The following is a 14,404-nucleotide window of genomic DNA, read 5'->3' on the forward strand; positions in this document are numbered from 1 at the left end:
GCTTTGTTGGGGGGAGCCTGAAGCTGTGTAATAAGGGGTGCAGGAGCACCACTGCTCACCCCATTAGAACAAAACTACATTCTCACTTCATTCTCCCCTCCACCCCCAAAAACATACCTCTCTCCAATTATCCTGGCTCTAACTCCCACCCGCCCACCCCCCAATCCCCAGCAGTGCACATTGGACTTGCGGAGTCTGATTAGTTGGACCCGCGAATAAAAGGCCTCAGGTAGCTATTGCTGTGGATTCAGTAATCCTCCACCATCTCCATCTCGCTCAGGCTCATCCGATCCCCTGCACCATGGAATGAGTACCCTACAGACACAAAAACAGAGAGAATACAGGTGGTACCAGGCATTCATTATTTTTACACCATTTGAAAGTGCCAGCCGCTCCTTACTGTGTACAAAGATTTATCTCATTACTTTGCATAGTGAATTGGGATTAATCACATTTGTTTGATGCTTGAATGTGGCCCTAAAGAAAAACCTTTTTTGAAATATAAAAAAATAAGTTGAACAGTGTTCCTAAAATTCTGTTTATTTACTGTACCACAGGTCTACTGCAAGCTTTGTCTAACATGGTCTGCCAAAGGTGTCCTCCGGGGGTAATGTTAGCAAAATCGCTGATATTGCGACATCAGTGCTGCGTTTTGCTTATAAACAATACTTTAGGCGTGATGTACTTAAATTCACCATAGCAGTAGCTAGAAAGAACTTCGGTTTTCAATCATTCAACCTTTATTTAAACTTGCGAATACACTGAGGGAGACACTCATTTACACAGGACTCGGACTGAAGCTGTACAGTATATATCAAATGCGATAATTAAATAATAATCATAAAAGTAACATTTAATAATATGAAGGTACCAATAAACTGTGATATCAATAAAGAATTAAAATTATAATAACTTATCAAGTAACAATACATTTTTATTTTATTAAGTGAGCCATTATTAGAACTATTTAGAAGTTGTATTTGTACAAGACATCAACAGCAGCTGAATAACTCGAATAAAAAGCTGGCAAACAGGAAGCTAACTTCAGCCTTGTGTAACTACGGATGATGTGGAATCATAATAACAAAAAAGTAAACTGAATTAAACATTTTTTTTGGCACTAATAATTTTTATAATAATGTTTATAACGCATTAAATTTTAATGTCACAAATACTGATGCCCAAGCTAGTATTTTTTCTCCCCCTCTCTTCTAAAGTTATGACTCCAGAGAAAAGCCAGAAAACCACAACAAAGAGAGAGAAATTGAGCGAGATAAAAACAGAAAAGACACTAGTCACAGCAGGAGGAAGTGACAGAAAAGTTGGAATGAGACAGCGAGTGAGACCGTGTACCTAAGATGCTTGGGTCAGAGTGCAGGATCATGGGCTGTTTCTTCTTAAGTTTACCCGCCTGGTCATAGCCCATTCCCCCCTTCCCAGAATGCACTGACTGGAACATTGACTGCAGAGCTGTGGGATTCATTCCCCTCATGGAATCCTAAAGAGAATATGAAAAAAAAAATGGCACCCTTCATTACAGTCAAATTGTTGTACTGGGCACTCATAGCAGGTACTAATCATACCATATTTTATACATGTGTGTATGCCTATTACTATGATGCTACCAAGTAAAATAGCACAGCTGTCCTATTTTGGATTTCTGAGTCTTGGAAGTAAAAATGAGTAGCAGCTGTCTATTTTTACCTGCAGAGGGAAGCTGTTCATGGTCAGCCCAGCCACCTCTTTAGAAAGCTGGCAAAAAGAGAAAAAAGCAGAACAGTAAACTGACATGTAAAAAGTTTAACATGTTGTTTGCAATGAACAAACATCTTTAAAAAATACAAAATTCGTATTTCAAAAAATAAAATGTAATTAATAAATAAATAAATAAATAAATAAATGAAAATTTAAGTAATAAAATAAAAATTCTCAGACACACACCTGCTGCTGCTGTCTCTGATGGTTGGCTTTCTGTTTGGCACGGCGCTCCAGGAACTGCTTGGCGAATTCTTTGGCTTCCACGGTGTCGCCCAGGTAGTGGCGGATAAAGTCCAGCACCTCATACGGCGACTCCACCTCCTTCAAGTATGCCACAATAGTGGCCACTATCCAGAACCAAGAACACAAAAATATAATGAAACATCCCCGCAAAGTGGGAAAGTGTGATGGACTCTCTACTCACTAATGTGCTATAAAACAAAGTGACTGAGCTGTCCAACGCAAACTGAACATTAGCCAGCTTCTACTGCTAACCATCAGGACCAGGCTCTGTGGAAAATGTGTCTCAAAGAACTAAAACAAAGTAATGACAAACTAATAATGTCTTTTACCGTCCTGGGAGGAGGAAGAGTTGTTGGCTGAGGTGTTCAGCGCATGCAGCATCTGCTCACACCACGTGGTGAAGCCATCCTGAGCCTTCATCCCCTGCAAGAGCTTCAGCAAGCGCTCCTCTTCCTCAGTCCGTTTACGGCGATTTATCATCATGTACTGATCACTACCAAAGACATAAAAAGAGAGAGAAAACTAAATGTGGCAGACACATCCTAGGATTGAACACGCTGACACAGTCTAGAGAGCTCAGTAAATTTGGATGAATTTGCCAACGTACCTGAGTGAGGGGCTGCTGCGGCTGTTCTTCAGACCCATGCTGTTGCGAAGGGCACTCTGGTTCTTTAGGGCCTCATCCCAGATGCCCATGCTGCCTCCTGAAGGACTACTGCCACCTGCCGCCTTGCCCTCCAAGGCTCCAGACCCCCAGAGTGCCCCCACACCTTCAGCACCCCACTAAACAGAGGGAGAGAAGACATAACATCAAAATGTGCATGTAAAAATCTCTAGATACAAAATATTTTACATTTCATTGCTGTCATATCAAAACTTCAATTTCAAACAAAACCAATTTCTTTGCCCGAAAACATCAATTGCTCTGCGAGACCATTTGGGAACATGAACATACCAATACAATAGCCTAATATTACTTAAATAAAGTGTCCTTTATATCAATTTGGAGATTTGAAACAACAGCAATAATGTATTTTTTATCATTATATCTGCAACCCTAAAATTTTCTGTAGATTTAAATATAGTAGCAATAGCAATAATACAGCAACACTGAGAAGTGTGAATGATTTTTTTTTTACCCTCTGCTGTTGCTGGGCTCTGTGCTGCTGTTTGTAGAGCCTTTCAGCCTCCTGTTGGAGTTCCAGCAGGTTATGGGGCTTTCCCTGCTTCGCCAGTCCGGACATGGGGTTGCCACTCCAGCCCGACCCCGAGCCAGCGCCCCCCTGACGCGGAGCCTGCTGGAGCAGCTTCATCAGCAGCTCCTGTCATAGGAAGAAAACACAGACCATAAGACCAAACTCATAAGCATGCATGCATGCAAAGCAACAGCTCTTGGGTGGGTGAAATTACTCAATAACACGAACTTTTAAACAACAACAAATTTTTTTTTTGCAAATACAACACTTGTCTTGCACTACTAACACAAACACACCTGTTTGCGTCTGAAGAGTTCCTCTTCCTCCCTTCTCTTTTGTTCCTCCTGCTGCCTCCTCTTTTCATCCCTTCTTTTTCTCTCTTCTTCCTCCCTCTTAGCCCTGAGTTCAGCCTCTCTTCTCTCCTGGAGCTGAACCACATACCAGCATACATGCACACATACAAAACACACACAGGGAGTTAACCAAGTCATACACTTAAAAGTTCATATGCAAGATAACACCCTGATCACCATTACATTCATGTGGTGCATTTCAATCACAACAGGAGGTGCTGCACTCACCTTCTGAAGCTGTTCAAGAGTTGGACCCTGAGTTAAGTCCCATATACTGGCCTCACCACCTGAGAGAGAAGGAGAAAGTGACAGTGAGAGATATTAAATTGTGGAAATGAAAATTTTTCTATGACAAATTATGCATCTCAGTCATTTAAAAAAATAAGCCACATGTAATGTGTAAAAAATAGTTTATTAATCCCGGGGAAATTCACATCCGCATGTAATACATCTGCATAACGAAACACCCACATACACACTAGTGAAAGCACACACACTAGGGGCAGTGAGCACACTTGACCAGAGCAGTGGCAGTCTTATCCACAGTACAAGGGGAGCAGTTGGGGGTTAGGTGCCTTGCTCAAGGGCACTTCAGTCACACCCTGTCGGTTCAGAGGATCGAACCAGTGACCTTCTGGTCAAAAGGCTGATTCTGTAACCTCCAGCCCACGACTGCCCCCAAAACAAACATTAGGGCTGTTAAACAATTAAAACAATTAACTGCTGTTTTCTTGTATCTTATGAGCTTAATTAGCTCATAGCTTAATCAGATTGTATTTATTGCTTTCAATAATTCAATAACTTTATTCACATGAACCTGATCTCAGTAGAGTGATTGCAGTTTCTGATTTATCACTAATACTCAGTGAGAGGAGAACTGGCTCCATGTTCCTATGAGCGTATACATTATATACACAGGCAACTGTTCCAACTCCTCTATAATTGTAGTTCCCTGGCTCTTGGCCATGCACCTTGCAGACTGTTGTTACAGCAGAGTGGATTCTTGTGGAGTTTTTTGACTTTGCTATTGCTTTTGTTAGTTTGCTGCTTGATATAGCCAGATATCTGTTGTTAGCTCTGTCCAGTGTAGTCTCCCAAAAACTTTAAAAGGTGTACTTGAAGGAGAGCCAAACAATCACAAATTCTATCATAGCAACATAACTTGTATGCTCATTTACCTGTTGGCTGTGAAGCTGAGGTATGCATGTCCCACATGGACCCTGTATCTGGCACTGACATCGACCTGTTCATCGAAGGCATCATACCCTGCTCTCCGCACCTATTCTCAAACACACACACACACACACACACACACACACACACACACACACACAGATAAGCAGAACGATAAAGCAAATATGCAACAAGTTGTTACATATTGTACAACTGGAAAGGCCACACATGGCAACAAAGCAAATCTGCAGATACCTCAGAGACCAACCTACTTAATATCAACATCAACAGACACAAATAGATAAGGGCTAGAGAGATAAGGTAGAACATTGAACAATGCTGTTTACAACAGGCACCAATAAACTGAACAGAAACATGTGTGCCCATCCACCCACCTGTTAATGAGCTGAAATAGCTGCTGTTGCTGTAGTTGCTGGTAGAGGGCTGCAGCGGCAGCTAATTCCTGCTGCTTCTTCAGCCTCTCCTGATCCAGGTTACACTGAGAGCAAGTAAACACACATTATTTCATAAAGTCCAGCAATTCACCTGGATCACATCTAGCCAGAACATGAATAGGATTTCACAAGAAGCTAGAACAATTTATGTACAGTTAAACCGGTGATGATTTTTAAGGTAGCTTTATTTAAGAAATTGGCAATTTTTCATCTAGCACAGATGTAGCTGACCAGTCGAAACATGATTGCTGTGCAAATTTTTTCGTCTTTAGTTTTGTACTGCTGCGAAGTATAGCACTGTGCCAAATTCCACCATCACTTCACATGTAGGCATATGAATGCTACACAACATCAGCAATTTTGGTTTCTATTTTTAATCATGTATTTGGTTAAAAAATTAACTAATAACATTAGTTTATAAAAAGGAATCATACATACATAACAGTTTGTCCATAGTCCTACATGGCATGCATGTGTGCAAACTTGGCACAACACCTGTATTTACGCAGAGATTTAGGAGACTACTGACGTGTGTTTGTTAGCAACATTAATGACTTAGCTCAACACTGTGGAGCAAAACTGTACATCGAACATGTCTTAGCTGATCAACTACATCTAGTAGAAAGCATTGTAAATCAGATTTTTCACCAAATTTAATTCAAAATTAATTTGAATGCTGAATATGACTTTTTTTGCGTGGTTGAAAGAAAAGATGTTTTCAGATGTGTGTGAGCATGATACTAACCAGTGGAGGCGGGGAGGGTCCGGGGGCAAAAGGCACACGCCCCCACATCTTAATGACATCCCCCAGAGGCTGGAAGCCTTCATCACAGCCACGCTTCACCAACAGAGACATGCTGAAGTAGCCTGCCTGGAACCACTCACACATCTCCACTGTAGTGAAGGGGCCTGCAGGAAATTAGAGACAAAATGAAAACATGTACCACATAATGACCTTTCCCTCTCTCCTACCAATCCCATGCCAATCCTACCATGCCAATCCTACCAATCCCGTATTGTATAATACAGCATACAGTGTCAGAAAAGACAATGGCAGGCATTTTGAGATTACCCAACAATTATATATGGCTTGAAACATGTACAATGACTGAATCATGAAGTTTACACTGTGCTAACTATGGATGCAGAGATACAATTTTATAGACAGAGTATATTTTTAAAGACTCTCCAATATCAATTCCAATACCATGCACAGTAACCTTGCCTTAGCTAGCTATGCTATATTATGTAACGCTACCTTGGACTGAGTAGCACTGCAATGGAGAAGAGTGGGTTTTAATCCACATTAGAAAAGTGCTTCTGTATAGTTGTAGCTTTACTCCTGACCTGTGTCTTTCAACAACAGCCTCTCTATAGCACAGTGACCACAGGAATCACACCTGAGGCTAAGGCATCTAAGGAGCTCAGTTGTTGAGTTTTATGTCTCCTCAGCATATTTTGATTGGCTGGCTGAGCTGTAGCTGAATGTCCTAAAACTAGGCATACATTGTGTGTTTTCAGAAATTTTGTACTTTGGTGACTCACACTGTACTTTTGAACAGAGCACCAGGTACGGACAAAGCGCACAATTTACATTTTCACATGAAAACGCTCGACCATGCTGGAAGGAGAGAATGAATGAATGAATGAATGAATGAATAAATAAATAAATAAATAAATAAATAACAGAGTGTGGGTCTGATGGGAATCTGCCAAGGTCGAATGTTTAAAGTGACTGATGGCTTTGTGTCCGACTGTGACAGAGTCAGTAGCACATCGCTGTGTGAACAGGGTCTACTTCACTGCATTTGTACATTAGAGTAGCAGCGTACAATCGGCTTATTTCACATCTGTAGGTATCAGAATGTTGATATCTGTGAATTTTTATGAGTATGAGTAAACAAGCACAGTATCAGGCCAGTATCGGTCACAATGGATCCTTAATGCTAACTGGTGGTACCCATGGTGATACCAAGCCTTGGCTGACTACAAGTTGGATGAAATAAAGTTACAAATAGATTTTTTGCTAAACTGCTCCAGTAAGGAAGCATGAAGTGGTGTCACATGCACTCAAAATCAAATATGCATTCACAAATACATACAGTATTTGTGAATCTCTCTTTGTAGTTGTCACTTGCTTCATCTGTGTATTTACATGTGCCACAGATCTCACCCTGCAGGTATTAGCAGAACCACTTCATGCTTGATGGTGCACGTACATATCTGTTTGCTTACCCTGGATTTCTCCCTGCGGGTCTTTGTAGAACCACTTCATAGCGGAGTCATGGGAGAGAGGCAGGGCAGCAGCAGTGTTTCTGTTCTCCTGCAGCGTCTGGGTGAAACATTCCTCCTCCAGAGATGTGTCCTGAAGCGCTGCCACCATCTTCTCTGCCTCCTGTGTACATGTGACATTTTCATCCATCAAACAGAAATATGCATCAACAGGCAGCGCAACAGACTGCAGTATAGGACAGTATATCTTCAAACATGGGCCTTTAATCCAGTTTCCAGTCACAGATTTTTCAGACATTGGCATGACACTAGATGGCTCCAATCTTAATGATCCAGGTAACGAAAGCCTTGAGCGCCATCTGACTATGTAAGCCAGGTGTGTTGAATCTGACCTCTCCAGGATGGAAGAGCTCCAGGACCAGGAGTGAAATACTTGACCAGAAATAAGATTTAAGGTCCAGTTTTGAAGACATCTGCTACAGCATTTCATCCATGTCCTATCAAAACAGTTTCTCTCAAAAGTGGTAACTTTACTGGCAAATATTTTAATGTTAATATAATGTTTAATGCTAATATAAGATTTTATCACAGGCAATATCTATTGGTCCACTCATCATAAAATCACAATGTAAAAGACTGTTCATGTGCTCAAATGATGCAGAAAAATTGAGAAAAAAAATGCAGATACACGGTTGTGATACAATGACACTTTCTCATCATATACTGACGTATCGGGGTTTAACAACACTAACCAAACTTCACAGGATATTAGGGCTTTTTTGCTACCTGCTGCAGGTGCTTCATGCCCTCATCATCCTCAGGGTCACCCCCCGATGGCGGGAGGTCAGTAGCAGCAGAGGAAGAAGAGGGAGGGGATGAAGGCAGACTGGAGGAGGCACTGGGGCTCAGCTCGGACAGGGGCTCTGATAACACTACAAAATAAATAAATTAATTAATTAAATTAAATTACAAAATAAAAATAAATAAAGAAATGAAATTAATACAACTCTGCTCTCCAAGAGCAGGAGGTCAAGAGGTACATAAGAAGAATTAACAAAAGAAAGGTTGTTTACCTTCACTTGGCATCTTACTGGGCATGGTAGGGGCAGGCTGAGGCTCCTCCAGGCCAGCAGGGACAGCAGCAGGCACAGGCTCGGACTGAGCAGGGGAGAGAGAAACAGAAGGAGGAGAGGAGGGAGGAAGAGACTTCACCTCAATCTCAGTCCCAGCTGCAGAGTCAGTCTCACCTAATCAGAGAAAAAGAGAGCAAAAATGGGCATAAAAAACTGCAATGACAATTAATGCATCGCAGGCATTGACAGCAACTTAAATTTAAAGTGTTTAGGGAGAGAAATATGATGCTTCACAGATGAAACCAAGGATGTACTAATACCGTCCTTAAATATCTGCTGGTACTGAGCACCAAAACAGACCACTGGTACCAACTAACTAGCTTTTACACAATTAAAAAAATTTTACCTCAAATATTCTCTAAAAGATATGCACAGGTATGTGTATAGATTGATGGGGTGTACTTACTTCTCATGAACATATAAACATTTGTATAAATATTAAATATATAAAACTTAAATATTTATTTAATATTATATCATTAGTAATAAGAACTCTTTAACAATAATAATTAACAATGAAAGTAAATTTAAAATACCAAGCAAAACAGTTAGATTCACTACATTTAAATAGAACCAAATAATATAAACTTTTGGTATGGAAACAATTGTGCAGCAGCTTCTCTAATTTAGCAAAAATGATGCCAAATGTAATACACTGCTCAAAAAAATAAAGGGAACACTTAAACAACACAATATAACTCCAAGTGATTGACAATCAATTTCACAGCTGTTGTGTAAATGGAATAGACAACAGGTGGAAATTATTGGCAATTATCAAGACACACTCAATAAAGGAGTGGTTCTGCAGGTGGGGACCACAGACCACTTCTCAGTACCGATGCTTTCTGGCTGATGTTTTGGTCACTTTGAGACGGACTCTACAACCCACACAAGTGGCTCAGGTAGTGCAGCTCATCCAGGATGGCACATCAATGCGAGCTGTGGCAAGAAGGTTTGCTGTGTCTGTCAGCGTAGTGTCCAGAGGCTGGAGGCACTACCAGGAGACCGACCAGTACACCGGGAGACGTGGAGGAGGCCGTAGGAGGGCAACAACCCAGCAGCAGAACTGCTACCTCTGCCTTTGTGCAAGGAGGAACAGGAGGAGCACTGCCAGAGCCCTGCAAAATGACCTCCAGCAGGCCACAAATGTGCATGTGTCTGCACCAACGGTGAGAAACCGACTCCATGAGGATGGTATGAGGGCCCGACATCCACAGATGGGGGTTGTGCTCACAGCCCAACACTGTGCAGGACACTTGACATTTGACAGAGAACACCAGGATTGGCAAATTTGCCACTGGCGCCCTGTGCTCTTCACAGATGAAAGCAGGTTCACACTGAGCACATGTAACAGACGTGACAGTCTGGAGACGCCGTGGAGACCGATCTGCTGCCTGCAACATCCTTCAGCATGACCGGTTTGGCAGTGGGTCAGTAATGGTGTGGGGTGGCATTTCTTTGGAGGGCCACACAGCCCTCCATGTGCTCGCCAGAGGTAGCCTGACTGCCATTAGGTACCGAGATGAGATCTTCAGACCCCTTGTGAGACCCTATGCTGGTGCGGTTTGCCCTGGGTTCCTCCTAATGCAGGACAATGCTAAACCTCATGTCTCGCTCCATCCACCAACGCCACGTTGCGCCACAGACTGTCCAGGAGTTGGCGGATGCTTTAGTCCAGGTCTGGGAGGAGATCCCTCAGGAGACCATCCGCCACCTCATCAGGAGCATGCCCAGGCGTTGTAGGGAGGTCATACAGGCACGCGGAGGCCACACACACAATACTGAGCCTCATTTTGACTTGTTTTAAGGACATCACATCAAAGTTGGATCAGCCTGTAGTGTGTTTTTCCACTTTAATTTTGTTTTGTTTGTGAATCCAGGCCTCCATTGGTGAATAAATTTGATTTCCATTGATGATTTTTGTGTGATTTTGTTGTCAGCACGTTCAACTTTCTACAGAACAAAGTATTCAATGAGAATATTTCATTCATTCAGATCTAGGATGTGTTCCTTTTATTTTTTTGAGCAGTGTACTTTAATGACCAAATTGAACCTGCCATAAACATAAAGATTTCTTCCTTACCTCTCTCAGGTTTCTCTCCACCACTGCTGTTTTTCCTCTCTCCATCCATACTACATTCTTCCTCATCTTCTAACCCCTGAAACTCATACTCCTCCTCAGGGATAGGGTCCTTGGAGCCTTTCTGTATGGTCAGATGTAATTATGTGAGTCATTAAGAAAGATTTATTTTTGGCTTGTAACAACCAACACACACACACATACCTTGATTGACATGAAGGCTCCGGAAGAGTCAAAGGTGCCCATCTCTCCATCCTCTTCATCAGTGCACCACTCTGGCAACCCATCTCTCTCTTCCTCTGCCCCTTCACTTCCTGCCCTCCTCCTGCCTCCCTCACTTCCTCCATCCCGGAAGTCGAAGTCAAACTTTCTGCGTCGAACCTCACTATGCTCACGCCAACCTGCCGAGCGAGGACCACCATCTTAAAGAATAAATATGAGGAGAACACATGAGAGGAAATTAACAACGATTTATAATTTCAAAGCTTCTTCTAACTCTTAGAATACCACCACTTCATCTTACTGTGTTTATGCTAATGAGCAATATATGTACTCATTACAGGAGGCAATTGATACTGATGTGGAAGTGGGTGGAAGACAGATGTTGCTCCCTGTATTTTTATTTTTATCTGTGAATGTACAACACAGAGCCAGGTATAATGCATTCCTGAACTTAAACAATTCACCCCAGATGTATTCGATCAGCCAATTGCACTTGATCTACAATGCTAATGTAGATAAGTTATGGTAGGTTATATCATACAAACAACATGCTGCTTGCTTATGTGGTCGAAATTACTCAAGAACTTTATACTGTTTGAAGCTTGTGTGATGATTAAGACAAGAAATTTTGCTAATTTATAGCTATAAGCTCAAATTAATTGTTAGCTACAGTAGCCTTCTACCCCCTGTGCAGAACCAATATCCGTTCACAAAACGTCTTCCAATATTAGGGTGCTTCCCAGATTCATCCTGTGGTGCAAGTTGTTTATAATCCGAACTTTACTCCTCCGATGTAATTGCAGTCTAGTCCCACCCAGATTGTGAATCGTTAATATTAAACTTATTCAATATTTACGACTCCATGTGGGTTGAATGGCAATTTATTGGTGGGAAACGCAATGTTTACATCATGCCTGAAAGACTGTCAATCAATGAGTGGAGCTGAAATTGTGTGTGTGGAAACTGAGAACTACTGATACACTATTAAAATGTTTGTATTGGCGTAATGTTTAAAAAAAAAAAATTAATTAAAAAAAAGTGAGATACGTATGTGCGTTTGATTTTGCATACCATCACGACGTGAACCGGCCAGTCTCCAGCTGCCCCCTATGTCCCCCGTATCCTCCTGCTCATGCTCTTCTCTGAGTGTGCGCCAGTTGTCGCTGTCTGAGCGCATATACTCCTTCCTCCCCCCAGAGCCCACTTCTTCAAAGCCCACTCGTAGGCCTTCCCTACGCAAGGGCTTCTCAAAACGTCGCTCACCTCTGCACAGACACAGATAACAAATTAACAGCCAAAACTATGACCAATGAAATTTAGGTTTTTTTAACTACCTGTCTCCAACTTTAGTATCTTTCACTTATCTTGTTTCAGTCTTTCCAAGAAAAAGGCAAAATCATGAAATTATATATATTATATTAGTGGGCAGTGTGGCTGAGTTCAGGCTTTAGGTACCATTACCTGAGCATGTTGTGGTTAAAAAATATTCTGTCGCTTAGTGGCTTGAGTGGCCAATGCAAATTTTCTAATCTGCCTACTACTGGACAACATATACTGACAAATATGGAAGAATGTGCATACATAGACATAGTCACATATATTTAAGTTTGTGTGCATGAGTTTGTACACACAGTAGTTGTGTACGTATATTAATGCTGAAATTTTTTTAATGACTTCTTTTCCTTCATGCCACTAGAGCCTTGTGAATGTAAATCAGAGACATATAGACAGAGAGACACTAAAAACAACAAAAAAAAAAAAAAAAAAAAAAAAAAAAAAAACAGATGTGCTTTCAGAGACTGAAATGAAGTCATTTAAAAGAAAAACAGCATGTCTCTCAGTCTCTGGTGTGTCCTGTGTTAGCTGTACACAGAAAGGGTGATTTTTATACCTGTCATCCCAACTCTGGCTACGGTGGATCTCTCTAACGCTCCTACTGAAACCCACTTCACCGTCTTCAGTACTTCTTTGGTAGAATCCACCTTCTCCTCTGCCTCTGCCTATAAAAACATATAAAGATATTTGATGTCTGATAAAAGTCAGTTCAGCAAATGTCTTCATGGCTTACATTTACCATATCTTAGGCGATGTTCTACAGAAACTGTAATAAATTCCTGCGTATGTCAGAGTTTCTTACTGAAAAACCTAGCCTAATATTCACATGTTTAGTGTGTTAATACATGTTTCTGTAATGTACTGTTTAAAGCGGACCCTTGAACTGACAGGCAAGAGAAACTGATCATTTCACTGCCTGCTCTGTTAATCAGTAAATAACGGCCTCTTCGGTCAGCTCACCTCGGCCACCTCTCACGCTGCCTCTGCCACGGGCAATGCCGGTAGGGGTGGCTCCACCCCCTTTACCCATGAGCCTCAGCACAGCCACACTGTTGACAGACATGGAGAAGTTCCGCTGAAGATAAAGGGAGATAGAAAAACAGGGTTAAAAACCAAGAACAGAATTAAAACAGGAATAAATCCAAGAAAACAACCCATTGCTATCCATGTACAGCTCTTGTACTCAGTTACAACACAGAATGTAATCCCATTATTTACACCAGAAAACAATGCATGAGTAAATTGAAAGAAAGGAGTTACAAGAAAGGAGTCATCTGTGTACACTATAACTATTGGGGATTTACGTGTTTGGTAAATAAATGTGTTTTGGGTCATATCTGACCTAACCTGTACCTTCCCCTATCACTGCTCAGTGAGAGAAAAACATGCAAAGCATGTGTCTCTCACCTGCTCCTCCTCGGTTAGAGGCACCAGCGCCAGAGGCTGCTGAGGCTCATCCTGCAGAATAGCAGCAAACTCCTTATCCTGCATGTCTTCTGGGACCTACACACACACACACACACAGACACAAAATGAAAAACAAGCAGAGCCAATTAATTCAAAACACCCACTCACCCAGACAAAGACACTACAATACAGCAGAGCTGCCTATATTTAAAATCTGGTTTGACACATGTACATTTAAAACAGCCCTCAGGTCAATTTTTGGCACATGTTACAACATAGGACAAGACCATTCAGTTGTCCGCTGCCTGCTCCAGAATGCCAAGAATGCTGAAACATGAGTGTTCAGTCAAACCAACTCATCTGAACGGGAATGAATATTCTGGAAGCCTGCAAAAATCACAGACAGGCGGAGGCCTTTATCTACAGGACATTCATGTGGGTTGTGAGGAATAAGTCCCAGGGCTTGTACATTTCAAATTTATGACCTCTTGTCAGTGCTTTCCTACTTAACGCTGATATATGTAAATATATAAATAGCCAGAGTTGATATGAGAAAGGTTCAAATAGAGAGATATCTACATAGCTACAGGACCAACTGTATCTATACAGAGTGCTCTTATAGAAGCAAAGTGCTGATCTAGAATCAGATTCCTCTTAAGTTTATAATGATTCTAGTCATCAACATAGGGCTTAAGTCAGCACTTTTATACAAACTTTCAAGTGTTTCAGCAAAGGGCCTTTCTCTGTGTGGGCATCTAAACATTTAGTAAATTATGTGAGTGGCATTAAGGTTTTTTTCTGTTTCAATACTTGTCAT

The 14,404-nt window shown here is 41.5% G+C and overlaps 1 protein-coding gene across 2 annotated transcripts in view; it reads right to left on the minus strand.

Moving 5' to 3' along the window:
• Positions 1–174: 174 nt before the first annotated feature.
• gigyf1a (GRB10 interacting GYF protein 1a) overlaps positions 175–14,404 on the minus strand; it is a 29,675-nt gene continuing 15,445 nt past the window's right edge. Inside the window, exons 5-25 of one of the 2 annotated variants that reach the window (XM_017710257.2) lie at positions 13,588–13,683; positions 13,141–13,255; positions 12,737–12,845; positions 11,917–12,110; positions 10,828–11,045; positions 10,627–10,747; positions 8,484–8,657; positions 8,197–8,342; positions 7,414–7,573; positions 5,924–6,087; positions 5,119–5,222; positions 4,729–4,829; positions 3,779–3,837; positions 3,494–3,625; positions 3,141–3,323; positions 2,609–2,784; positions 2,331–2,494; positions 1,942–2,105; positions 1,705–1,752; positions 1,354–1,498; positions 175–315 (exon numbers count right to left, since the gene is read on the minus strand). In XM_017710257.2, coding sequence (XP_017565746.1) covers positions 248–315; positions 1,354–1,498; positions 1,705–1,752; positions 1,942–2,105; positions 2,331–2,494; positions 2,609–2,784; positions 3,141–3,323; positions 3,494–3,625; positions 3,779–3,837; positions 4,729–4,829; positions 5,119–5,222; positions 5,924–6,087; positions 7,414–7,573; positions 8,197–8,342; positions 8,484–8,657; positions 10,627–10,747; positions 10,828–11,045; positions 11,917–12,110; positions 12,737–12,845; positions 13,141–13,255; positions 13,588–13,683 — 2,841 coding nt within the window. In that variant the 3' untranslated portion in view covers positions 175–247. The remainder of the gene's footprint in view (positions 316–1,353; positions 1,499–1,704; positions 1,753–1,941; positions 2,106–2,330; positions 2,495–2,608; positions 2,785–3,140; positions 3,324–3,493; positions 3,626–3,778; positions 3,838–4,728; positions 4,830–5,118; positions 5,223–5,923; positions 6,088–7,413; positions 7,574–8,196; positions 8,343–8,483; positions 8,658–10,626; positions 10,748–10,827; positions 11,046–11,916; positions 12,111–12,736; positions 12,846–13,140; positions 13,256–13,587; positions 13,684–14,404) is intronic. The other variant, XM_037534952.1, reaches the window with a different exon arrangement.

Source organism: Pygocentrus nattereri, chromosome 2 (assembly GCF_015220715.1).
Source record: "Pygocentrus nattereri isolate fPygNat1 chromosome 2, fPygNat1.pri, whole genome shotgun sequence".
Lineage (NCBI taxonomy): Eukaryota > Metazoa > Chordata > Actinopteri > Characiformes > Serrasalmidae > Pygocentrus > Pygocentrus nattereri.